The sequence below is a fragment of the Rana temporaria genome, chromosome 7 (assembly GCF_905171775.1).
Source record: "Rana temporaria chromosome 7, aRanTem1.1, whole genome shotgun sequence".
NCBI lineage: Eukaryota > Metazoa > Chordata > Amphibia > Anura > Ranidae > Rana > Rana temporaria.
Window position 1 is genome coordinate 208,009,344 of NC_053495.1, and position 25,629 is coordinate 208,034,972.

Below are 25,629 nucleotides of genomic sequence, written 5' to 3' on the forward strand. Positions count from 1 at the left end.
TTAGAGGCTTGAACCATAGAAAATAGATCTTCATATATAGCTGAGTCCAGGGCAGCCATCACAAATGTTGGGGCACTTTACACATCTTCAGGGAGGGCCCCCCTGGAGCAGAGAACTGGGGGTGGGGGGGGGGGAGTGCTGATGAAAAAAAGTGTCATCTCTTCTCTCCTGACGCAAGATGATAAGCAGGGGGTGGGGTCCTGGGGACCATCGTGCCCCTTACAGGTGTAATGCAAAAAAAATAAAACGGGAGGGGAGACAGCCGAGCCTGTAAGGGGCCCTGGGTACCCCCCACTTTCCCTCTCCCTCCCCTTATTCTTTGGTAGCGCAGTAATAGTAATACCTTACCCACATACTTCCCCTTACAGGTGTAATGCAATAAAAAAAATGGGAGGGGGGCCAGTCGGGCCCCTTACAGGTGTAATGCCTGTACCCCCTTGATGGCGGCCCTGGCTGAGTCACTAATCTCTCCAACACAACCTTAGGTTATGTTTTGTGGAACTACAAGTCCCAGCATCCAGCTGTTGCCGTTGGCCCGAAAAAGAATGGATCTAAATGGAAAACTTTTGGTTTTGGATAGTGTGGAGATTCATCATCTCTTTTTGACCTGTTTGCTGGTACCATTGCAAGCGACAGAAAATCCCACATTTTGGGTTGTCCCCAGAACAGGAATAGAGGATAAATCTTCCAATGGGGGACACTAGTTCTGGTGACACCCCAAGATTACCTAATTTTGGAGGGATTTCCTATCACTTCCTGTTTTTGGCTACGGGACAGGAAGGTATTAGAAATAGGGTTAGTATTAAAGCACCTTAAAAGTCCTAACAATTAAAGAGTTTATATACTGTATATGTTATATATAAGGGATGTGATGCAATAGATTAAAGTGGTTGTTAAACCACTCTAACCTGTATCCACCATCAGCACTGCCTCCTATTGTAGTATCCCCCTCTGTGTGTGATTTATAGAAATAAATGCTGCAAATACCTCATTTCACTGCAGAGATTGCCATCACATGACTGGCCAGCTTTCTTCTTTCCTCCTCTGAGAGTCTGCAGTGGGCGGGGCTGAGATTCCTCTGCTGATGTCAGTCTGGAGGGGAGGAGGAGAGAGCTTGGCTGGTCATGTGATCGCAATCTTGGCTCTTAAATGAGGTATTTACAGCATTTATATTTATAAATCATTTACAGAGGGGGACACTGCAATAGGAGGCAGTGCTGATGGTGTATACAGGTTAGTGTTAGGAGAGCAGGGGGAGGGGCGGCTCACACACAGAGAGGGGAGGGGAGAAGGAGGACACAGGAGCAGAGAGGAGAGCAGATAGCGGGCTGTGGATGACTGAGACATAAACTGACCACGGTGTCAGGGCTCAGCAGTCATCATACACCGTGGTCAGTTTATAGAGGTGGAGAGAAACTGTCAGCATCAGCCAGGTTTTTTAGGTGTTACAGGGGGCCGAATGACACAGGACAAGCACTGTGTCATCTAACATGCTTTAAAGGAGCAGGATATATTTTTTTTTCTCTTGGGTTAACAAACGTTTTAAGAGGCCAGTATTGTGAATTAGGACAAAACTCATTGTGCCATTTCACCCAACAGGTGCATGCTGGGTCTTATAGTCCGCAAAACCTAAACTGATGGGTTGGGGATATGAATGGCAAAGCTGTGACATAAAGACTCTTAGTTCTCATACCTGTGTCACTGTAAAATGCCGCTTTCATGGCACTATGACACGGGTGTGGGAATGATAAACGCTCTTGCAATTTTTTGGAATCTTACATGGTTGCAGAGACGCTGAATCGCAATCGATGTGATTTAGCGGTGAACTCTTCCCACCTGACTTCCCATAGTGTACATAGTGTAGAGCTGTTGAAGAGAGTACAGAGCAGTGTATGTGTAACGGTCATGTATTTTGTTTTATTTTGCCTCCTCGCCATGTTGCATCCACCGTGTTCATCTCCCTCCCTTTGCCTGCATTTTTTTTTCTTTTTCATCTTTAGCACCGTCTGCGCCGCCGCAGGACGTGGAGTGTACCAGTCTTAGCTCCACCGCCATCCGGGTAAGTTGGGTGGCTCCGCCGGTATCTAGCCGCAACGGAGTTCTGACCCGCTACTCGCTGGCCTACCAGGCCGTGACCGGGGAGGACACGTCCCGTCACATTGTGGACAGTATCCCGCCAGACGTCTCCAGCTGGGAGATCAAGGATCTGGAGAAGTGGACAGAGTACAGGGTGTGGGTGAGAGCTCACACGGACGTGGGGGCCGGGCCTGAGAGCCCCCCGGTTATAATACGGACGGATGAGGATGGTAAGTGTCCAGAAAGGTGCTCTTACCTCTCTGCACAGCGGGCAAGCTTCTCTCACCTTATCACCTGCTTCTTATCTCACTACGCTCAACTTTCCTGGGTTTGCGGCACCAAGCACTCTATGTGCACCTGAAAAGCTCTCTGTCCTTCCGTATTCCTGGTCCTTCTCCTGTCCTGTCCATCTGCTCTGTCCTTACCACACTGCTCGATGTGACTGCAGAACGGAACACACACCCCCCAGTACCAAAATCTGACAACGTTGTGGCAGACATTTGTGTCTTAAGTATGGATTTCAAGCAAACACTCATTTTCCATTTTGCTGGTTGATTACAGCATGAAAATTGTACATTAAACTGTCTGAGTCTGAGTGGCGCTTACCATAACCAGGCCAATGAGATGACATCACTTTTGGTTTACTATTTTTAGCCTTAAACTGCTCATGCAAAATGTCTACCACCAAAACCAATCCATATTGCTACCTAAACGGTTAGAATTTTTTCATTGGCTGTCAAAAAAGAAAAAAATTGAATGCCAAAAATTTGGCAATTTCGGAAAAATTATTATAATTTTGTGCTCCTGTAAGAATTGCATATTAAACCTTAAGACCCAACCTGTATGCTCACAGCTACAGTATCTCACCCAGGCAAGCCACTCTCTTTTGTCGGCAATCTGGGAACCCCTGAAGGGTATTTGGCAACACACTCACTGCAGGCTCCTTGCTGCCTCCTACATTCAGAGAGCTTGACAAAAAAACGTCATCGATATAATGTATCTAAAACGGTAACTTTTTATTTTTTCAGTTTTTGATACTGTGGGAAAGGGTTAGAGCCGCTATCTGTATCAACACTGGGGAGATTCATGCACTCTCTATTTTTTCATGGTGGCCACTCACTGCAGGCTCCTTGCTGCCCCCTACATTCAGAGAGCTTGACAAAAAAATGTCATCGATATATCGTATCTAAAACGGGAACTTTTTTTTTTCAGTTACTGTTTTTTTTAAACTGTTAAATCAATGGGTTTACTTCCGCTTGAAGGTGAATGAAAATTCAAAATGTTAAAACGGAGGTCCGCCAATTATTATTATTTTTTTTTAAGTCAGCAGCTACAAATACTGCAGCTGCTGACTTTTAAAATAAGGAAACTTTCCTGTCAAGGGCGCGCGCGATGTCGGCACCCGAAGCCGATCGATCCCTCCACTGTCGGACGCTGCCTCCGTCATCTTCGGTAAGGAAATCAGGAAGTGAAGCCTTGCGGCTCCACTTCCTGGTTTCCCTACTGCACATGCGCGACTTGCGATGCCACTGGGACCTGTGTGTTTCCCAGAAGACAGTGGAGGGGGACGGGAAGGGGCGTAAAAAACCCATGGGTGGCTCGGGTATCTATGCCCAGAAGTGTGAGCAAAATACCTGTATTACACAGGTATCTGCTTTTCCCCCTCCCCCTGAAAGGTGCCAAATGTGACACTTTCGAGGGGGAGGGTTCCGAAAAGCGGAAGTTCAATTTTTGGGTGGAACTCCGCTTTAAGTTGACACCAAAACAGAAATAGAGTGGAAATCTTCCAATAGGGACACTTGTTCCAGTGACAGTTGTCTAAAGCTGGGTACACGTTAATAATTTTTTTTTTCCTTTAACCCAGCAGGCTGAACGAAAAAAAAAAAAAATGACACATCGCCATACTAACACATCAGATGTTAGTGCAGCGATCTTCCTACACACACTGATCAGCGCTCACAGCCATTACATATACAGTACTGAACTTTGTGTGGCCCTTTTGTGCATCATAAGTTGACAACCCCTGATTTAGGCGAAGGATTAGCTGCTCAGGCATTGCATTCTGGCCGCTTAGGCACGGCATCATGGGAGTAATGGATGCAGGTCACATGCTCCCCCATAATGAGCCATGCTGGTTATTCTTGAGGGCTCCAGCAGATGATGGGAACAGTGAGGAGTGTAGCAAGGGTAAGTATTATGTTATAGCTTGTCAAGAGAACCTGTCATTTTGAGAAATTATTTTAGGAGAAGTTAGGAAGGGGCAAGGTTTTTTGCATGATGTGTGATTTGGCTGCCCATTAATTCCCAGAGTGCCTTGCATTCAAGTGCCTGCCATACAACTGCTGTCAAATACTAAATTATATGTGGATCACACTAACCCTTGATAGTGCACGTCAAGAAGTGCTGGACAGCCTGACCTCTTCTCTGTAGCATAGACTGCTAAGATCTGCTTTCCTTCACTGCTGCAAGTGGTCAATCCTTTGTTTCACACGTTTCTATGGACTTCATTCATGTTTTCTAATGTATGGATTTATGAATCCTCCCTCCCTGTGTACCTCTGCAGTGCCCAGCGCTCCACCCAGGAAGGTCGAGGTGGACTCGGCCAATTCTACATCCATCCGCGTTAGCTGGAAGTCACCCCTCCCCACGAAGCAGAACGGGCAGATCCGGGGCTACCAAGTGACCTACGTCCGCCTTGAGGGTGGGGAACCTCGTGGCAACCCCATCATTAAGGACGTTATGCTGGCTGAGGCTCAGGTGAGTTGATGAGAAAACGGTTGGGGTTGTTTTTGGCTCAAGATTTGGACATTTTGGATCTCCACTGGTGTGACCCTTTTTCCCACCTCCTCCACCCCTCCCACTAATCCTAAGACTAGAGTGACACCTGCTAAAGCGAGTCCTGCAGTATCTGGTGGGGGAATTTACAAAGATTGACAGTAAATTGTGAGCCATCACTGCATGGCCATATTTAATATCGTTTGGACCCTGGGCAAACATTTTCTTGTGACCTCCCGTCCCAAATCCACTTGTCAACTATTTTCAGGCAGTGTAGGCTCAAGGGTCAGCTGTTTTGGGCCCCACAACAATAAAGCCTTGTACACACGATCAGTCCATCCGATAAAAACGGTCTGAAGGACCGTTGTCATCGGTTAACCGATGAAGCTGACTGATGGTCCGTCGCGCCTACACACCATTGGTTAAAAAACCGATCGTGTCAGAACGCGTTGACGTAAAACACAACGACGTGCTGAAAAAACGAAGTTCAATGCTTCCAAGCATGCGTCGACTTGATTCTGAGCATGCATGGATTTTTAACCGATGGTCGTGCCTACTAACGATCGGTTTTGACCTATCGGTTAGGAATCCATAGGTTAATTTTAAAGCATGTTGTCTTTTTTTTAACCGATGGTTAAATAACCTATGGGGCCTACACATGATCGGTTTTGACCGATGAAAACGGACCTTCAGACCATTGTCCTCTGGTTAACCTATTGTGTGTACGAGGCTTTAATCTAGGCTTACCTGTAGGTATAAGTGGTCTGTAAGGGTTTACAACGACTTTAAGGTTAGGTCATTATGTAAAGCAGTAATCACATCTTCAGTACTTGGATACCTCCAACTGGTCATGTTTTCAGGATTTCCCTCAGCTCTGTGATACATTGACTGTGGGAGATGAAGGAAAAATTTAAAGCATATGACCTGTTGGTGGGTTCTTCTGGAGTCACTTAGTAGCTAAAAAATTGTGGAAAATATAGTGTAGCACTAAATAGCAAAAGTCCTTGATTAGGACTGCTCCCTTGATTTGATGGTGCTCTAATGCAAATATGAAATCATCATATGAGTGAAAATAAACACAAAAACATAAAGTCCATGTGAATTGCCAATTGAAAAAAAATATAAAGTCCCAATGGCGCTGTGAAAAAACATGAGCCAAGTGTTCAAAACATCATGGTGACATCCAAACGGTGAATAAACATAAACAAATGTTGAAAGTGAAGGGAGCCACCACCGATGAGATGAAGGCTTACCGAATGGTTTGAACTCAAGAGAACGTATGTTCTACGAGTCAAACAAACTTGTGTTGACAGGCAACAAGCTAGGTGAAGACCTGGAAGTCCTTGGTAGCTAGACCGAATCCTCAAACTATCACTAGGATGACGATCTCCATGAAAAGTTGTTTCATAGGGGACAACAATTAGGTTCTCCCATACAATGGCAGGGATATTTGAAGAACGGAGAATAGAAAAGGCCAAATAGCATGATTCTGTATAAAATCGAAATGATTTTAATGAAGCTATAAAACTTTCTATATGTAAGGTCAAACAGCGCTTTGGTTTACATGTGTATGGCGGAGGTGGTTTCCCTACCAACGCGTTTTGTCTCCAGATGACGTCTAAGGAGACGAAACGTGTCGGAAAGGACTCCACTGCCGCCATACACATGTAAACCAACGCGCTGTTTGATCTTTCTAAATGTCAGCAGTGACCTCCTACGTTCTTCTGTCATGACAGGTCCGCTTTAGGCAGATGAAAATCCAGCTGCTAAACAGAGAATTACCAATATAAGTTTTGCCGATAATCAATTAGATTTTATTCCTCACTGCCTCTCCCTGCATCTTTGTAAATTCCTCCAACATGTCCTGTCCCTCCTTTGCAGAGCTAATATATCCATTTATTCCCCACATCCCCCCCCCCCTCCACTCAGCCCGCTGTTATATGTGTACATTTCCCATCTATCCCTAGCATGTCTCCCTTTTCATAGAGTCAGCATTAGCTGCCAACACCCCTGCTTGTTGTTAACCCTTTTCCTGCATATCCCATTTACCCCTCTTCTCTCTGTCCCTCCCAGTGGAGACCTGAGGAATCTGCAGAATACGTGAGTACATCTTGTTTGCCGTCCGTGGGAAGGTTGCGTGATCGCGTTTGTAAAGGCGGAGGGGGCCAGGGGCTGTCACAGAGCCAACTCGTACTGACTCATCACCTCAAATTTAAAGAGCACCTGTCACACCTACACACTAGGAAGCCATGTTTAGGCAGAACCAAGTTACAAAGACGTGCGCATAATCACCATCGTATATGTTTTAGGACACTTGTACCTTCATCAGGTGTCCAAACAATCCTTGTTATACTGCTATCCTGTAACGTGACATGGGTAAAAGCAAGCCTGGGGTTGTAGCACAAACACATTCAAAGCATTGTGTAGTGCAGTTGGCGTGCACACCTACCTGTTCACTGTACAGGATTGTGTAGATGTAAAGCCAAACTGAATCTTCAGTTCAATTCCCACTAACTGCATCCCGGGTGCATCAAAACAAAAGGTCTGCAAAATATTTACCTTCTTCAGAAAGAAGTAGTAGAGTCGGGGGGTGTCCAACTCCATTTCACTGTGGGCCACATCAGCATTATGGCTAAGAGGAGGACCCCGAGGAGGGCAGGAATCAGCTGCCGGTGATCTGCCAACATGGTTTCGGCTATCAGGATGGTTCCTGTAAGGACTGCGCAGGCGCAATCCTTGCCGAGGGAAATCTCCGAACCTCGGCCGGCATCCTCCGCTCGCTCGGCCTCCTGGCTCTTTTTTAACATCCTCCAATCCACGGGGATGTTAAGGAATGAGCCTGGATGCCGGCTGAGGTTGGGAGATTTCCGTCGGCAAGGATTGCGCCTGCGCAGTCCTTACAGGAACCATCTGGATAGGGGAACAATACCGACAAGTCACCGGAAGGTGCTGAATGCTGAGACCGGGAGGTGGAGACAAGGTGGTGCTGCGGCTGCACAGAGATGCGCAGGATCTGTACGAGGAGTCATGTCCTCTTCTCTGCTGAGACGGGGGGGTGCAGAGACGAGCCTCGCCTCTCTGCGGCTGCAGGGAGAAGTGCAAGATCTGGTGGAGGAGTTCTGCTGCCTTTTGCTGAGACAAGTCGGGAGCGGAGCTGAGGGGGGGGGGGGTGCCGCAGCTGCAGGAGAGTTTAGAGGGCCACATGAAATTTCTCCAACCCATCAGAAACTCCAACCACGTCTCGAGGAGGACCAGCTGGAGCTCTCCTGCAGCTGCAGGAAAGGTGCGATGGCCACATGAAATGGCCCGGAGGGCCGGATTCGGCCCGCAAGGCCTTGTGTTTGACACCTGTGCATTATAGGATTGTAATAGACCTGGGACACCTTTGGGCACTTCAAAGAGAATAGTAATATGGTGTCCCCTCACCCTCCTGACGGACCCTTTAGGGAAGGGAGTAAGCGCTCCAGGTGGGTGTGTTGGGAAAATCAGCAGCAGTTCATGAAATCAAGGGTGCTGGCAATGCACGAAGCAATTGATATGAGGAAAGACGGGATGGACAGCCGCACTCCAAGAAAAACCATAAGGTTGTCTTTATTGTAAAAAATGGATAAAAGATGCACTACAAAACAAGCAGAACACAGGGAAAACAGCCTACGCGTTTCACACTCCTATTAGTGCTTTCATGGCTGAGCACTAATTGGAGTGTGAAACGCGTAGGCTGTTTTCCCTGTGTTCTGCTTGTTTTTTAGTTTATTTTTTTATCAATTTTTTACAATAAAGACAACCTTATGGTTTTTCTTGGAGTGCGGCTGTCCATCCCATCTTTCCTGTCAGACCCTTTACCTGAGCCACATTCCTGCCTGAATATTGTGTCCGGGTTTCAGAGGGACTGAAACCCAGACACATGATTCAAAAAACCCGGACTGTCCGGGTGAATCCCACACAGGTGGTAACCCTAGGCACAATGTTTCCTGTAGTAGTAGTGGACACCAGTGCCTGCAGATTTTTAGAGGTTCAGGTATTGTGGGGGGTCCATGCAGGTGCTTAGTGCAATGCACTTCTGATGCTGGTGTTTGTTTCATACGGTCCCAATGCTCATATAGACAGTGAATACTCCTAGTCCTAGCTGTATGAATAGCCGTGTCGTGTTGTTATTCATTGCATGGCACCACGATCTGCCCCCCTGCTGCACAAAGAGAAGGGAAATGTAATGTGATTGTAACAAAAATGTATCAAACAATGGAAATCATTCAAATGCATAAAGAAAAGCATTGAAACAACAAGCACACACAGCTGCAAAACACGCAGAACAAAACCCATCTTCCATATAAGTGAGAGCCGCCCTTCTTATTACAGTCTATGGTACTGGGAGGGCAACGAGACCTCTGTGACAGCCCCTCCCCCCCCCCCCGTCCCATAATCATTGGTTCAATAATGGGATATTCTCTGCATTCTGTTCTCTATCCATCCTCCGTCACTGCCTCTTGTTTTCTCTGTTTCTCAAGTCCTCCCTGCTTTGATTTCAAGCTTGGGAAGCCACGGGTATTGCATGGAAATTAGGGCTTGAAGGAGGTGTGGGGGGGGGGGAGCGGAGGGCACAGGGGCGGGCAAGCGGCATCAATCAACTCTGCCACTTCTCTGCGTCTGCTGGGATGTGATTCTCATTGAATAATCATGGGGGCATAATGATTGCTATCGCTCTACAAATTGCATTTCGCTCTCTCTCTCTCGCTCTCTCTTGGTTTTGGATTTTTTATTTTTATTTTTTTCATTGCCGAATCACAAATACGTTTGCCGGTGTGCCTGTTGTTTGCGCCAATGTATTGCCAGTTACGCTGCATTGTCCACTCCTTCGCAGAATTGCCTGCATATCCATCGATCATTTATCCTACAGAGACCGGGAATCTTCGTACTCTCCTCCTAACATAAGTGATTTGCAGCGCACTGAGCCACTTATCCTCCCTGAGTGAGACTGTAACCTCCGGGAACAACAAAAAAAAAAAAAGCACATTTAGTAAAAAGGCAGAAGGGGGCGATGTGTAGCGCGTTCCTACAGTTCCCCCTTCTGTGCAAACGCAGAACTGCATCACTGGCAGCTTTGAGTGTTGGAGTAAAAATGTAACCGCTCTCTTATTTCCCATATTCAGGAGGCCCTGATTACTGGGCTTTCCCCAGAGACCACCTACTCCATCACTGTGGCGGCTTATACCACCAAGGGAGACGGCGCCAGGAGTAAGCCCAAAGTTGTGACCACTACAGGGGCCGGTAAGTACCACCAATGTTATAGTGAAGAAGAAACCAGTTGTGTGTTTAGACCAGTGGTTCTCAACCTTCTAGGGCCGTGACCCCTTGATAACATTTCCCAAGTTGTGGGGACCCCTAACAGTAAAATTATATTCGTAGCGTGGGTTGTCGGCACCCAAGGCAAGACAAGTAATTTACGCCCCTAACCCACAGGCATTTAGCGCTCCCTGAGTCCTTGTAATGGCAACTATGGGCCAGATTCACAGAAGAAGTACGCCGGCGTATCTACTGATACACCGGCGTACTTTCAAATTTGCCGCGTCGTATCTTTAGTTTGAATCCTCAAACCAAGATACAACGGCTTCTGGCTTCGATCCGACAGGCGTACGTCTTCGAAAGCCTTCGGATCGTAGGTGTAATACTTCGGCGCCCGCTGGGTGGAGTTTGCTTCGTTTTCCGCGTCGGGTATGCTAATTAGCTTTTTCCGTCGATCCACAAAGGTACGCGCGGCCATCGCATTCTCTTACGTCGTCGCTAGTCGGCTTTTCCCGGCGTATAGTTAAAGCTTCTATTTCGTGGCGTATAGATAGACTTGCCATGTTAAAGTATGGCCGTCGTTCCCGCGTCGAATTTTGAAATTTTTTTTTTTTTGCGTAAGTCGTCCGTGAATAGGAAAGGACGTAACTCACGTCTAAGTTCAAAAAATGACGTCAGTGCGACGTCATTTCGCGCAAAGCACGGCGGGAAATTTCGAAACGGAGCATGCGCATTTCAATCGGCGCGGGGACGCGCTTCATTTAAATGAATCACGCCCCCTACCCGCCCAATTTGAAATACGCGCCGAGAAATACACTACGCCGCCGTAACTTACGGTGCAAAATCTTCCCGGATTCGAAATTCCGCCAGGTAAGATACGGCGGCGTAGCGTATCTCTGATACGCTGCGCCAGGGCAATTCTTTGTGAATTTGGCCCTATATTCGCAGGTAGTGTCACTCACTGTCTCCGGCTTCACTGTGTCTTCAGCTCTGTGGTGTCTCGAAACAGTGACACCTATGCCGAAATCAGGAGATAGGGTCTCCTCCAGCCCCTCCCACTTCACATTCCTCCGCAGTCAGCTGACCTCTAGTCTTTGCCCCCCAGCCATGCCGTAAACTGAATGGGCGCCTGCGAAGAGACTGAGTGGGCAGCTGCAGGCTCCAGGAACAGCCCAGATGGGTGGCCACATGCTCCAGGGATAGTCCTGCTGGGTGGCTGCAAAAATGCTGGGAGAGTGATACGGGCTTCAGGAACAGTCCAGGATTTGGTGACCCCTGGTAAATCATCATTAGACCCCCGAGGGGGTCCTGACCCCAGGTTGAGAACCACTGGTTTAGACCCAACTCTGCTTCACTTTAGTTTTGAATGTGGGGGGGGGGGGGGGGGGTTAGAATCTCTATCATGTTTTTTATTGCTACCTGTGGGAAATTTCCCTTAGCTTTGTGTTTTAGTTACACCCCAGTATTACAAAATACAAAGAGGGAGTACACCATCGCTAGAAAATAATGTGTAAGGCAAGACATGCTCACCTTGTGTCTATGGTGAGAGGTGTCTATATATTGCATGTGGTTCAAGGAGCCAACGGTAGGATGGAGGAATGTGGATGGAGTAATGCAGAGAGACAGAGGCATAACTAGAAACTTCATGGCCCCAGTGCAAGAAACCGTGAAGGGCTCTTCCCACTGATCCCGGGGCCCTTTAATACCATTGTGGGACCCTTTTTTTATGGTCCCAATAGCGGGCCACCTTTTTGCTCCATTGGGGTCCCCCCATGGTGGTGCGAGTGCCAACAACCAGTCGTGAGGACCCTGTTAGTTCCGCCACTGGTGTCAGTAGGCTTTTTTTTGTTGTTTTATTTTTTATTGTTTTTTTTACCATTTTATTTTGCTTTTTTATTTTATTTTTATTTTTTTAGGACCCCTGTTGGGGGACGTTGGAGAAATAGCAGGGGTCTAAACAGACCCCTGATGTCTCACTTTTGAGACAGAGAAAGGGACTGAGGACAGATTCACCAGTCCCTTTCTTTGCCGTCTCAGCTGCACAAGTGCGACTTTTGCGAGTTGCGACCCTGGTAGTTCCCCCACTGGTGTCAGTAGGTTTTTATTTTTGTTGTTTTATTTTTTATTGTTTTTTTTTTCATTTTATTTTGCTTTATTTCTTTTTTACAGTTCTATTTTTTACAAAAAAAAATTCTAGGGCCTCACGTTGGGGGACGTTGGTGAAATATTAGGGGTCTAAACCCCCTGATGTCTCACTTTTGAGAAAGGGACTGAGGACAGATTCATCAATCCCTTTCTTTGCAGTCTCAGAATGAATGAACAGGAATAGCTCTGTACAGGGCTTCCCATACATAAAATGTAGGAGCAGGATAGGGAGGCGGCATGTAGACGAACCAATGCCCTCCATTTCCCTCCTGCAGCCACTGAATGTCTGTGGGAGGGAGAGGAGGAGAAGCAGGCATTCAGAGACTACATGGAGGGATCGGTTGCTCTACATGCCACCACCCCCTCCACCCCCCCTCTCCTGGAGCATGGGGCCAGGTCGCAATGGCAACCCCTGTTCATACACCTCTGCAGAGAGATAAATCTCCAGGCTCCACAATTTACTATGTAGTGCTTTTCGAAGGGATTCACCAATCCATTGGGCCATCTACAGCCTTCCAACTAAAGTGAGTAGAAGGATAACTCATTGGAGTGCTTCAGCTCCTTCATTTTCCAATCTGCAGGCTGGGGGTGTTGGCTTGACCTGGTACTACCAGGAGATCAGGGACATTGCCCTTTGATTAGAACAAGAATCCTAATTAAACGTTTTAATCCAATGGTGTAAGATGCCCTCTAAGATGGGCAGACTTTGGCTCACTGTTTTGTGTTGGTTCCATACAACTGAGTCCATAACCCTTCTAAAATGAATTTTTTATCATTCTAGTGCCAGGTAGGCCCAGCATGGTGATCGGCACAACGTCTCAGAACACGGCACTCATTCAGTGGCATCCACCCAGAGAGCCGATGGGAGAGATCCAGGGCTTCCGCCTGCAGTACAAACGGGTGGACGAGGAGAAATTCATCACCATGGACTTTGGAAAGAACGATCATCACTACACGGTGACCAAACTGCACCGGGGGGCCACCTACGTCTTCAAACTGTCCGCCAAGAACCGGGCCGGCTTTGGAGAGGAGTACGAGAAGGAGATCTCCACGCCTGAGGATGTGCCCAGTGGGTTCCCCCAGAACCTGGCGGTCGTTGGGCTCACCACGTCTACCACTGAGGTGTCCTGGGACCCGCCAGTCTTGGCGGAACGCAACGGAAAGATCACGAACTACACAGTGGTGTACCGAGACATCAACAGCCCTCAGGATGTGTTCAACATCACCCGTGACACACATATCACTTTGGTCAACCTCAAGCCGGACACTACCTATGACATTAAGGTCAGGGCAAGGAACAACAAGGGCCTCGGGCCCCTCAGCCCCAGCATTCAGTCACGCACAATGCCTGTGGACCAAGGTATGGATGTTTGAAGGACGGGTCATCTTATGGGAGAGTAAGCGTAGGGGGCAATATTCTATAAAAGCTGTGGAGAGTTTTTACCTTTAGCCATTGGGATGTATAAAAGGTATGGAATTTGGAACCTCCCTCCTTATCTTTGGTTTTTCCACAACTTTTATAAAATATAATATTTATAATAAAAATGCATTTCTTTCCCTTTTTACTGATATACTGCCCTCCTTTTCCCTGTGCTTTTAGTTTGTTTGTAGGCTTTTGTTATATGTTTGCACCTTTTTTTGTATTTAATTTTTGTACATTTAAAAAAGTTCTGGCTGTGCATACACTGATATATTTGCTTCATTGCTTTTGCAAGAACCCCAAAGCTTTTTTTCTCATAGAATAGCTGCAGGTCCTCCCCCCCCCCCCCCCATTCCAATTTACCGCTTGTCTCCACCAAGCACCATCCCTGATCCCCTGCAGCCAGCCATAATAGACCCCCCCCCATCAACAAGATACCCCCAACAACGAACCCTCAACAGCAAAATACCTCCAATAGCAATAGATCCACCTCAGCAACAAGAGACCCCGCCAGTAACAATAGATCTTCCAGCTTTAATAGACAGTCCAGCAGCAAGCGACGGAAGACCCCTCCCAGCGACATAAGACCCACCAGCAACAGTAGTAGCCAGCAAAAAATAGACTTCCCAAAACACTTCACCATCCCTTACCACTGCATACATTCAGTGTTTGAGGTGCTGGAACTGCGTTCCCGCTGAAAAAAAAGCCCTGGCAAAACCTAAACTTAAAGGCCCGGATTTACATACATCGGCGCATATTTATGCGGGCGTAGCGTATCTAATATACGCTACGTCGGCGCAGCGTACAGAGGCAAGCACTGGATTCACAAAGCACTCGCTCCCACTCCCTCTAAAAGATATGCTGGGTTTCTGCGGCGTAAGCCAGTGTAGGTGGAAGTGGGCGTGAGCCATGCTAATGAGGCATGACCCCATGCAAATGATGGGGCAAGCGCCATAGAAGTACTTAAAATGAACGGCGTATGCGCCGTCCCGTGGCCGCATCCAAGTGCGCATGCTCAGAATCACATCGGAACTACTCCGTGAGATACGCCGGATCACTGCCTACGACGTGAACGTAACCTACGCCTAGTCATATTCACGTACAACGTAAACGACAAAAGATACGACGGCTTGTGTTCCCTGGTCCATACCTTTGCATGGGTTGCGCCTCCTATATGGGGAATAACTTTACGCCGGACATATCTCCCTCATTTGCATATATGCATAGAAAATCAATTGGAGCGGCAAATGCGCCCAGCGTAAATGTGCGCCCACGATATGACGGCGTAGGCAAGTTACATCCGTCGTAGGAAGCCTATTTTTAGGCGTATCTCAGATTGTGGGCACGGCGCATAGATACGACGGCGCATAGTTATACTTACGCGGCGTATCTCGAGATACGTCGGCGTAAGTGCTTTGTGAATCCGGGCCAAAGTGTTACTTAACCCAGGAGCCTGCATTCTCTATATATCTGATCTCCCACAGTACACAGAACATGGAAATACTGAATACCTTTTCTCATCAGCAGTATATAGCAGTCTTGTGACTTCTATCAGTGTCTGGTTAAAGCTTGTAGGAGGAGTTTTCATTCTCTCCTGATCGTCCTGTGAGGCTGTAGGACCCCCTGACCCTCTGTCTAGACAGTGCTGATTGGCCTTGTGCTGATCAGAAAAAAAAAAAAAACACTAGCAATACACACCAAACTGAGCATGTACAGAGTGCCCCCAAGGCTCTGATCGATCAGACAGGATCACACAGCTATTTTTACACAAAGCAGAGGATTAACCCCTTAGGTTCCACAGTTAGGGTAACAAGCATGCTTTACTGCATGTACAGACTGATTATACCGCTGTGGGGTTAGTAACATTTTAATTATTCCAAGAAATAAAACGACAGGCTTGTAATCTGATCTCCCTGCTCTCCGGGTCTCTTTCAGAGCGGATACATTCCTTCAAAATGTTAATAAAATATCAACATCAACATATTGTGAAAATATGTCAGAAACCTGTATCCTCTCAAAATGTTATTGAATCCCCTCAGAAGGTTTTGTTTTCTCTCTCCTGGCAGTGTTTGCAAAGAATTTCAGGGTGAACGCGGTGATGAAAACATCGGTCTTGCTCAGCTGGGAAGTCCCCGACTCGTACAAATCCGCTGTGCCTTTCAAGGTTAGTGTTACATAATATAACATTTAATTTGGCTCTGCTCGAGGTGGCGGAGCGGAACGTTGGATCAGTGTTGGGGGCAGAAAGTTGGGTCGGTGTGGGAAGCAGAAGGTTGGGTCGGTGTGGGGGGCAGAAGGTTGGGTCAGTGTAGGGAGCAGAAAGTTGGGTCGGTGTGGGAAGCAGAAGGTTGGGTCGGTGTGGGGAGCAGAAGGTTGGGTCGGTGTGGGCAGAAGGTTGGGTCAGTGTGGGGAGCAGAAGGTTGGGTCGGTGTGGGGGGCAGAAGGTTGGGTCGGTGTGGGGAGCAGAAGGTTGGGTCGGTGTGGGGAGCAGTAGGTTGGGTCGGTGTGGGGGGCAGAAGGTTGGGTCGGTGTGGGGAGCAGAAGGTTGGGTCGGTGTGGGGAGCAGAAGGTTTGGGTCGGTGTGGGGAGCAGAAGGTTTGGGTCGGTGTGGGGAGCAGAAGGTTTGGGTCGGTGTGGGGAGCAGAAGGTTGGGTCGGTGTGGGGAGCAGAAGGTTGGGTCGGTGTGGGGAGCAGAAGGTTGGGTCGGTGTGGGCAGAAGAAGGTTGGGTCGGTGTGGGGGGCAGAAGGTTGGGTCGGTGTGGGGAGCAGAAGGTTGGGTCGGTGTGGGGAGCAGAAGGTTGGGTCGGTGTGGGGAGCAGAAGGTTGGGTCAGTGTGGGAAGCAGAAGGTTGGGTCGGTGTGCAAAGCGTGGATTGCGGATGAGTTGTTGCCTAAACTTCACTCTGACCGTCAAGTTTTGGGTGGTTGGGTCGGTGTGGGGAGCAGACGGTTGGGCCGGTGTGGGAAGCAGAAGGTTGGGTCAGTGTGGGGGGCAGATGGTTGGGTCGGTGTGGGGAGCAGAAGGTTGGGTCGTGTGGGGAGCAGAAGGTTGGGTCGTTGTGGGGAGCAGAAGGTTGGGTCGTTGTGGGGAGCAGAAGGTTGGGTCGTTGTGGGGAGCAGAAGGTTGGGTCGTTGTGGGCAGAAGGTTGGGTCAGTGTGGGGAGCAGAAGGTTGGGTCGGTGTGGGCAGAAGGTTGGGTCAGTGTGGGGAGCAGAAGGTTGGGTCGGTGTGGGGGGCAGAAGGTTGGGTCGTGTGGGGAGCAGAAGGTTGGGTCGGTGTGGGGAGCAGAAGGTTGGGTCGGTGTGGAGAGCAGAAGGTTGGGTCGGTGTGGGGAGCAGAAGGTTGGGTCGGTGTGGGGAGCAGAAGGTTGGGTCGGTGTGGGGAGCAGAAGGTTGGGTCGGTGTGGGGAGCAGAAGGTTGGGTCGGTGTGGGGAGCAGAAGGTTGGGTCGGTGTGGGGAGCAGAAGGTTGGGTCGGTGTGGGGGGCAGAAGGTTGGGTCGGTGTGGGGGGCAGAAGGTTGGGTCGGTGTGGGGGGCAGATGGTTGGGTCGGTGTGGGGAGCAGAAGGTTGGGTCGGTGTGGGGAGCAGAAGGTTGGGTCGGTGTGGGGGGCAGAAGGTTGGGTCGGTGTGGGGGGCAGAAGGTTGGGTCGGTGTGGGGGGCAGAAGGTTGGGTCGGTGTGGGGGGCAGAAGGTTGTGTCGGTGTGGGGAGCAGAAGGTTGGGTCGGTGTGGGGAGCAGAAGGTTGGGTCGGTGTGGGGGGCAGAAGGTTGGGTCGGTGTGGGGGGCAGATGGTTGGGTCGGTGTGGGGAGCAGAAGGTTGGGTCGGTGTGGGGAGCAGAAGGTTGGGTCGGTGTGGGGGGCAGAAGGTTGGGTCGGTGTGCAAAGCGTGGATTGCGGATGAGTTGTTGCCTAAACTTCACTCTGACCGTCAAGTTTTGGGTGGTTGGGTCGGTGTGGGGAGCAGAAGGTTGGGCCGGTGTGGGAAGCAGAAGGTTGGGTCAGTGTGGGGGGCAGATGGTTGGGTCGGTGTGGGGAGCAGAAGGTTGGGTCGTGTGGGGAGCAGAAGGTTGGGTCGTTGTGGGGAGCAGAAGGTTGGGTCGTTGTGGGGAGCAGAAGGTTGGGTCGTTGTGGGGAGCAGAAGGTTGGGTCGGTGTGGAGAGCAGAAGGTTGGGTCGGTGTGGGGAGCAGAAGGTTGGGTCGGTGTGGGGAGCAGAAGGTTGGGTCGGTGTGGGGAGCAGAAGGTTGGGTCGGTGTGGGGAGCAGAAGGTTGGGTCGGTGTGGGGAGCAGAAGGTTGGGTCAGTGTGGGCAGAAGGTTGGGTCAGTGTGGGGAGCAGAAGGTTGGGTCGGTGTGGGCAGAAGGTTGGGTCGTTGTGGGGAGCAGAAGGTTGGGTCGTTGTGGGGAGCAGAAGGTTGGGTCGGTGTGGGGGGCAGAAGGTTGGGTCGGTGTGGGGGGCAGAAGGTTGGGTCGGTGTGGGGGGCAGAAGGTTGTGTCGGTGTGGGGAGCAGAAGGTTGGGTCGGTGTGGGGAGCAGAAGGTTGGGTCGGTGTGGGGGGCAGATGGTTGGGTCGGTGTGGGGAGCAGAAGGTTGGGTCGGTGTGGGGAGCAGAAGGTTGGGTCGGTGTGGGGGGCAGAAGGTTGGGTCGGTGTGGGGGGCAGAAGGTTGGGTCGGTGTGGGGGGCAGAAGGTTGGGTCGGTGTGGGGGGCAGAAGGTTGGGTCGGTGTGGGGGGCAGAAGGTTGTGTCGGTGTGGGGAGCAGAAGGTTGGGTCGGTGTGGGGCCAACTCAATATTGAACCCTCCGGACTAAGACTGGGATGCCATTAAAGTTCATGTGCGTGTAAAGGCAGGCGTCCCAATACTTTTGACAATTTAGTCTGAATATATACCGGTACATATATTTATTTATATATATTACACAGTACATGCTATGTATATAAGCAACTTAATATAAACATTAATAGATTTGCATAAAGAGTGATCGAAAAAATATATATGATGCTATAAAAAAACATAACGAATAAAAATTACAATAAAATAATATTGATCTATCTGAAGCAAGTCTCAATAGGCAGACGAGATATTCAAGTACTACTCCAGGCTTGTTGTATAAAACAAGCAATAATTGCCAAGAGGTATAAAACAAACATAATCAGAGTAATCCTAACAAACTTCAAAATTATAGTTATGTGATATTCTGATATATAATAGTCAAGTTTAAAATGTTTATTTTAGTTTTTTTTCTACCTCTCCCCAATTATTGCTTGATTTGTATAACAAAAATGGAGTAGAAGCGGAATATCTGTTCTACCTATTAGGATTTGTATTAGATACAGTAGATCAAGATTATGACTATTTTTATTATAATTTTTATTCTTTGCACATTTATTATGGCATCGAATGGTTTTATTCCATCACATTTTTAAGGCTCTGTGCAAATCTATTTTTATACATTTTATGTTACTTTGATTGTATAGTATATATGACATTTATTTATTTCATTACAGGTACTTATATAGCGCCATCAAGTGCTTTACATATACCGTATACTGTGTGTGTATATATATATTTTTACATTCACATCAGTTCCTGCCCTCCAGTCTAAGGTCCCTAACTCACATTCATAAATACACATACTGGGCCAGATTCTCAGAAGAGATACGATGGTGTATCTCAGGAAACACCGTCGTATCTCTGTTTTTGGCCCCCGGGTATCTATGCGTCTGATTCCTAGAATCATTTACGCATAGCTACGGCGTAGATCCGACAGGTGTAAGTCACTTACACCGTCGGATCTTAGATGTAATTCCACGCTGGCCGCTAGATGGCGTTTACGACGATTTCTCATTTGTCTATGCAAATGAGCCTGATACGCCGATTCCCGAACGTTTTTGCGCCGCCTCGTCGTCGTTTCCGTAAGCGTAAACTTACCCCTGCTATATGAGGGGTAAGTTTTATGAAGGTCCATCGTATGCCATGTTAAGTATGGCGTCAGGTCAGCGTCGTCTTTTTCCGTCGTTTACGTCGTTTTACTAAGTCGTTCGCGAATAGGACTTTACGTCAATGACACTCACGTCGGCTTCATTGACGTTTTCCGTCGTGAGCTGGAGCATGCGCACTGGGCTATTTTTACGGCCGGCGCATGCGCAGTTTGATCGGCGCGGGGGCGCGCTTAATTTAAATACAAGACGCCCCCTTTGAATTACGCGGCCATACGCCGGGCCATTTACACTACGCCGCCGCAAATTACGGAGCAAGTGCTTGGAGAATACGGCACTTGCTCCAGTAAGTTGTGGTGGCGTAGTGTAAATGGCTTGCACTACGCCGCCGCGGATTCTATGTGAATCTGCCCCACTAGGTGTAAAAAAAAAAAAAGAAAAAGCCACGTTGACAGAAATAAAAATGAGTAGAAAGAAGCCGCTAGCAAAAAACAGTCAGATACACTATGCAATAAACAATATTTGCAGCGCTAAACCAACACATACAATACATATGTAATATATATATATATATATATATATATATATATATATATATATATATATATATATATATATATATATAAAATAACAAGTCCAATGATGACAATTGTGATCATAAATTAGTGACATGTCCAAATCTTGATATCCAAGGGTCACCATGTGTGAAAGGACATAATCAGTGATGGACCGTCCATAAGGGGCGCCGCCCCCCCTAATCCATGCGCCTGGCCCCCTAATCTCCATGTAGCGCGCCGGATACATGGATTCCAACGGGCTTTTTTTTTTAACCACTTAAGACCCAAACCTTTATACAGATAAAGGACCCGGCGATTTTTTTCGTGACTGCGACATTTTGGCGGACACATCGGAAAACTTTGACACATTTTTGGGACCATTGTCATTTTCACAGCAAAAAATGCTATACAATGCATTGTTTACTGTGAAAATTACAGTGCAGTTTGGGAGTTAACCACTAGGGGGTGCTGTAGGGGTTATGTGTGACCTCATATGTTTTTTCTAACTGTAGGGGGCGGGGCTGGATGTGTGACATCATTGATCGTGTTTCCCTATATTAGGGAACACACGATCAATGAAGCTGCCACTGTGAAGAACGAGGAAGCTGTGTTTACACACAGCTCTCCCCGTTCTTCAGCTCCGGGGACCGATCGCGGGACTCCGGCGGCAATCGGGTCCCGCGGTCACGGAGGTTCGGACCGGGTCGCACGCGCGCCTGTGACCCACGGCTGGGCACTTAAAGAGGACGTACACAGGTATGTACTTGTGCCCAGCCGTGCCATTCTGCCGACGTATATCTGCAGGAGGCGGTCCTTAAGTGGTTAAGCACATGATTACAGCCTGAGGCTCTAATTGGCTTAAAAAAAAAGGGTGGGTATGACAATAGCGAATTCATATTTGCTATTGTCTTCCTGCTTCTTCTCCCGGCCAATCAGGAAGCTGGTCTTAGGCAGGCCATACAATGGTCGGATTTCGAAAGAATTTTCTTTTGAAAATCTAAATTTCCCGCATTTTGTGATCCGATGACGCCACCATTGATTTCGAAATTCGACCGACCAAGCCTCCAATTTCACCTCATGTTGCTACAGGAAGAAAAAAAAATTGGTGGCTGGTAATCTTCTTTTCTTTCTGGGAATTTTCTTTTCTTGCAAATGCACATTTATTTTTTGATTACATTTCTCGCACCATTCCCCCATCAATAATCAATAATTAGAAAATCATTTGTTTTTCAAAAAATGTCCGATTATTAAAATTCAGTGGCCTCATGAAAATCGGCTGTTGCTGCAGCTCCACTAATGGTGCGAAATACGAACGAAAATTCTTAGATAAGATTTTCGAAAGAAAATTATTTCGAAATTCGACCCATGTCTTAGGCCTCGTACACACGATCGGTTAACCAGAGGACAACGGTCTGATGGACCGTTTTCATCGGTCCAAACCGATCGTGTGTGGGCCCCATAGGTTATTTAACCTTCGGTTAAAAAAAAGACAACTTGCTTTAAAATTAACCTATGGATTGCTAACCGATAGGTCAAAAACGATCGTTAGTAGGCACAACCATCGGTTAAAAATCCATGCATGCTCAGAATCAAGTCGACGCATGCTTGGAAGCATTGAACTTCGTTTTTTTCACCACGTCGTTGTGTTTTACGTCACCGCGTTCTGACACGATCGTTTTTTTAATCGATGGTGTGTAGGCGCGACGGACCATCAGTCAGCTTCATCGGTTAACCTATGACAACGGTCCATCGGTCCGTTCTCATCGGATGGACTGATCGTGTGTACGAGGCTTTAGGATTTTCTGTCCAATCGGGTCTCAGGACACACTTCCTTTTCAGCCGGGAGGAGAAGCAACGACCCGGCTCTTCTGGTGCTTGCAACAATCGTTGCCTTCCCCTCTGGGAGTCTGCCGCCCCCCCCCCCCCCCCTTAAAATTTCAGCACCAGCCGCCACTGGACAAAATCATAACAAAAATCCTGATACACCACGTGATCCACCACTAGGAATAGGATGGACTCTTACCAAAACAGAAGGACTCTATTACGGAGTCGCACGCGCCCAAATTGACCACCAGGTCCAGCTGTATGATACCTCGGAGGCTCACAGGTGTTCCAGGTACATCTCATACAGGCATGTTGGGAATAAAGCAGGGGGGTCTCAAACTGGTGGCGTCACTACAAGTCCCATCATGCCTCTGCCTGAGGGAGTCATGCTTGTAACTGTCGGGCTTGCGATGCCTCATGGGACTTGTGGTTTCGCAACAACTGGAGGGCCGCCAGTTTGAAACCCCTGGAAAAAGGTGTCACCGTATAAACAAAGCAGGAGAAAATCCAGTTGGTGTAAAACCGTAAAAAGGATATTTATTGATGCAATAAAGTACATGGTACTCACTTGTAGTATGATAAAACAGGGCTGTGTACAAGTATAAAGGGATCCAAATCACTGGGGATGACATTGCATTTGATGGTGCTCAGCTTCACTTGCTATCAGATCTATCCAAGTAGAAAGCTGGCCCTTGGAAGAGCTTTAAGGGCTACTCCGAGAAACCTTCCCATGTTGCACGCCACGTGTTCCGTCTGCTAGTTGCTCCGCTCCAGTCCGGAACCCGCTCACCTTTCCTGCTGCTCCAGATATCTGTTATGAAAACCTTCTTTTAAGTTGCTTTTATGTTTTTCTCCATTGGCAGATTCTATACAACAACCAGAATGTAGAGGTGGACGGTCACTCCATGCGCAAGCTCATCAATAACCTCCAGCCAGACACAGAGTATTCCTTTGTACTCATGAACCGTGGCAGCAGCGCTGGCGGTCTCCAACACAGAGTGTCCATCCGCACGGCTCCCGACGTCCTGCAGACCAAGCCATCATCTGCCAGCAAGTACATGGAGGAAGGACGATTTACCCTGGAGCTGCCCAGAGTAAAGACCAGCGCCCCCGTCAGGTGACTATCAGATGGTGTCCCAGTGGGACCTGTATACTAATATTGGAAACATTGAATAAAAATGCCCAAAACCAGGGACCGACAAACACACTGGCCATAACTGGGTCACATTGTCCCTCTTGGTAATACACAAGCTTTTAAGAGACACGGGCTAAAGTAAATTCTAAAGGTAAGACTTTTTTTTACCATAATGCATTTCCTGCACTAGGGTAAAAAAAATTTTGCCACTCAATGTGCCCTAACCCTTCCCCCTCCTCAATTACTTACCCGAATCCTGTATCAAATCAACACTTTCCCTCCTGCCAGTATTCTCACCTAAGCTTGGCTAAGAGGAAAGTTCTGCGGTCAGTCAAATCCTGTTTGAAGGGAGCGGGGGGCACGCTATGTGTGTGTCATTGGACCCACACAGCCTGGATGAGGGATCCAGCCTGCGTGTCTGCCCCCCATGGCAAATGCTTGCTATGGAGGCAGACATAGAAGAGGAGGAGCCAAGATCGCTGGCAGAGGACCTCAGGAGAGGAGATTCAGGGCTGCTCTTTGCGAAACCAGGTAAGTATAACATTTTTATTATTTAAAGTGATTGTAAAGGCTAATTTATTTTCCTATAAAAATAACAAACATGCTATAGTTACCTGCCCTGTGAAGTTGGTTTTGCACAGAGCAGCCCAGATCCTCCTCTTCTCGGGTGACTCTTCGGCTCTCCTGGCCCCTCCCTCCTGTCGAGTTCCCCCACAGCAAGCAGCTTGCTATGGGGGCACCTGAGCCACAGATCCCTGTGTCCATTCAGACACAGAGCCCGGCCCCGCCCACACTCTCCCCTAATTGGCTAGCTAACTGACAACAGTTGGAGCCAATGGTGCCACTGCTGAGTCTTAGCCGATCGGGAAGGAGAATCTGGATGGCTGAGACACTCATGGGCATCGCTGGACAGAGAGGGACCTCAGGTAAGTGTGAGAGGGGCTGCTTCACACAGAAGGCTTTTTTTCTCCTAATGCATAGAATGCATTAAGATAAAAAAAAACTTCTGCCTTTTACAACTCCTTTAATAAAAATGTATTTGCCTTTAAAACCATTTCAAAGCTCTCACATCACAGGACAGGCAGCGCCAACAGGCTCTGGCCCCTTTGGTAACCCAGTAGGGCCTGGGCTCGGTTTGAGAGTACTGCCTGTGCCCTATCTGCTGCCCTGTTAAAAAAAAAAAAATCCAAAGTTCTGAGCTGTCACTGGAACAGTAACTCAGTTGTCACTGAAGGGATTGTCCGCACAATGGAGAGATTTCCTTTCCTATCCTGTTGTGTTTCCAGGACAAGAAGTGAAGGGAAATCTCTCCAGTATGTCACAACACCGAAAAAGGGACAGGATTCTTCCATACCCAATCCAAAACTAAAAAAAAATAAGTTTTCGGCTTCATATGTATCTTAAATAATGATTGCATAGGAAAGAGAAACAATCCCCAAGGAAGCCCCACAGTAAGAAAGATCATGTCATCAGTTCAATAAAACGATTGGGTTCATTTTATGTGATGTTTAATTTATCGAGTAAAATTTAACTCGATTAATTAAACATTAAATAAAATAAACCCAATAGTCTTATTGAACTGATGACTTGATCTTCCACCCTGTGGGGCTTCCCTGGGGATCAGTTCTTCATACTAAATGATCAGAGTCTTATCCTCTCCCTTATCTCTCTATCTCCAGATGGTATTACATTGTGGTCCTTCCCTTGGACACTTCCAGCGGTGGTCTGAGCGCTCGCTGGCAGAGCCCGGAGGAGATGGAACTGGAGCAGGTTAGTGGTCAGCACTGTTATTCCTCCACACCCACCTAACAAGACACTGTAAGGAGAATTTAAACACATGCATGGTTGTATATGGGACAATGGCAAAGCTTTAGTCCCACCTGTTTCTCCTTCTGCCATGCAGCTTTGAGGGCTTCTGACAAGAATGTGTGCAATCTTTACCAGCTGCCTCTACAGCTCCTTTCTGTCCGAATAAATAATTTAATTGCGTCCTTGATAAAGTACTAAGGCCCATTACATTATTTTTTGGGTTTTACATTACTATTTTTGGTGAACCCAACAAGAGGCAGCTTTGAGGATCCTATGGAAACAGGTGTATGGGTGCTTCCACCTTCATGCATAACAGTTCCGGCCGGTGCTCAGGTTCTAAGGCTGCTGACACCTCTATAACTCATAGATCACAGGAAGGATGGCCGGCACTCGGGATGGCATCCAAAAATAATCTTCCTTTATTGAAAACGCATGTACAATGGTTGTAACACATCCAACGTGTTTCGGCCTTCAGGCCTTAATGATGACTGCTATAATTTACACCGATTGTACATGCGTTTTGAATATAGGAAGATTATTTTTGAATGCAGACCATCCTTCCTGTGAGCTGTGAGGTATTCTGATGTGGTCTTTGAAGGTTTTTTTTTATTCAATAATTAGAATTACGGGGAGGTTCTGCAGACATATGGCCAAAAGTATGTAGACCTTCCTCT

At 47.8% G+C, this 25,629-nt stretch overlaps 1 protein-coding gene across 18 annotated transcripts in view; it reads left to right on the plus strand.

Annotated features, from left to right (window-relative positions):
- Window positions 1-25,629, plus strand: part of PTPRF (protein tyrosine phosphatase receptor type F) — a 1,292,748-nt gene that overhangs the window by 1,235,323 nt on the left and 31,796 nt on the right. For 8 of the 18 annotated variants that reach the window (XM_040360892.1, XM_040360891.1, XM_040360897.1 and 5 more), the window contains 8 exons: window positions 2,001-2,306; window positions 4,640-4,833; window positions 6,925-6,951; window positions 9,999-10,116; window positions 13,058-13,636; window positions 15,763-15,860; window positions 22,875-23,128; window positions 24,826-24,916. In XM_040360892.1, coding sequence (XP_040216826.1) covers window positions 2,001-2,306; window positions 4,640-4,833; window positions 6,925-6,951; window positions 9,999-10,116; window positions 13,058-13,636; window positions 15,763-15,860; window positions 22,875-23,128; window positions 24,826-24,916 — 1,667 coding nt within the window. The remainder of the gene's footprint in view (window positions 1-2,000; window positions 2,307-4,639; window positions 4,834-6,924; window positions 6,952-9,998; window positions 10,117-13,057; window positions 13,637-15,762; window positions 15,861-22,874; window positions 23,129-24,825; window positions 24,917-25,629) is intronic. The other 10 variants (XM_040360896.1, XM_040360899.1, XM_040360903.1 and 7 more) reach the window with 3 other exon arrangements.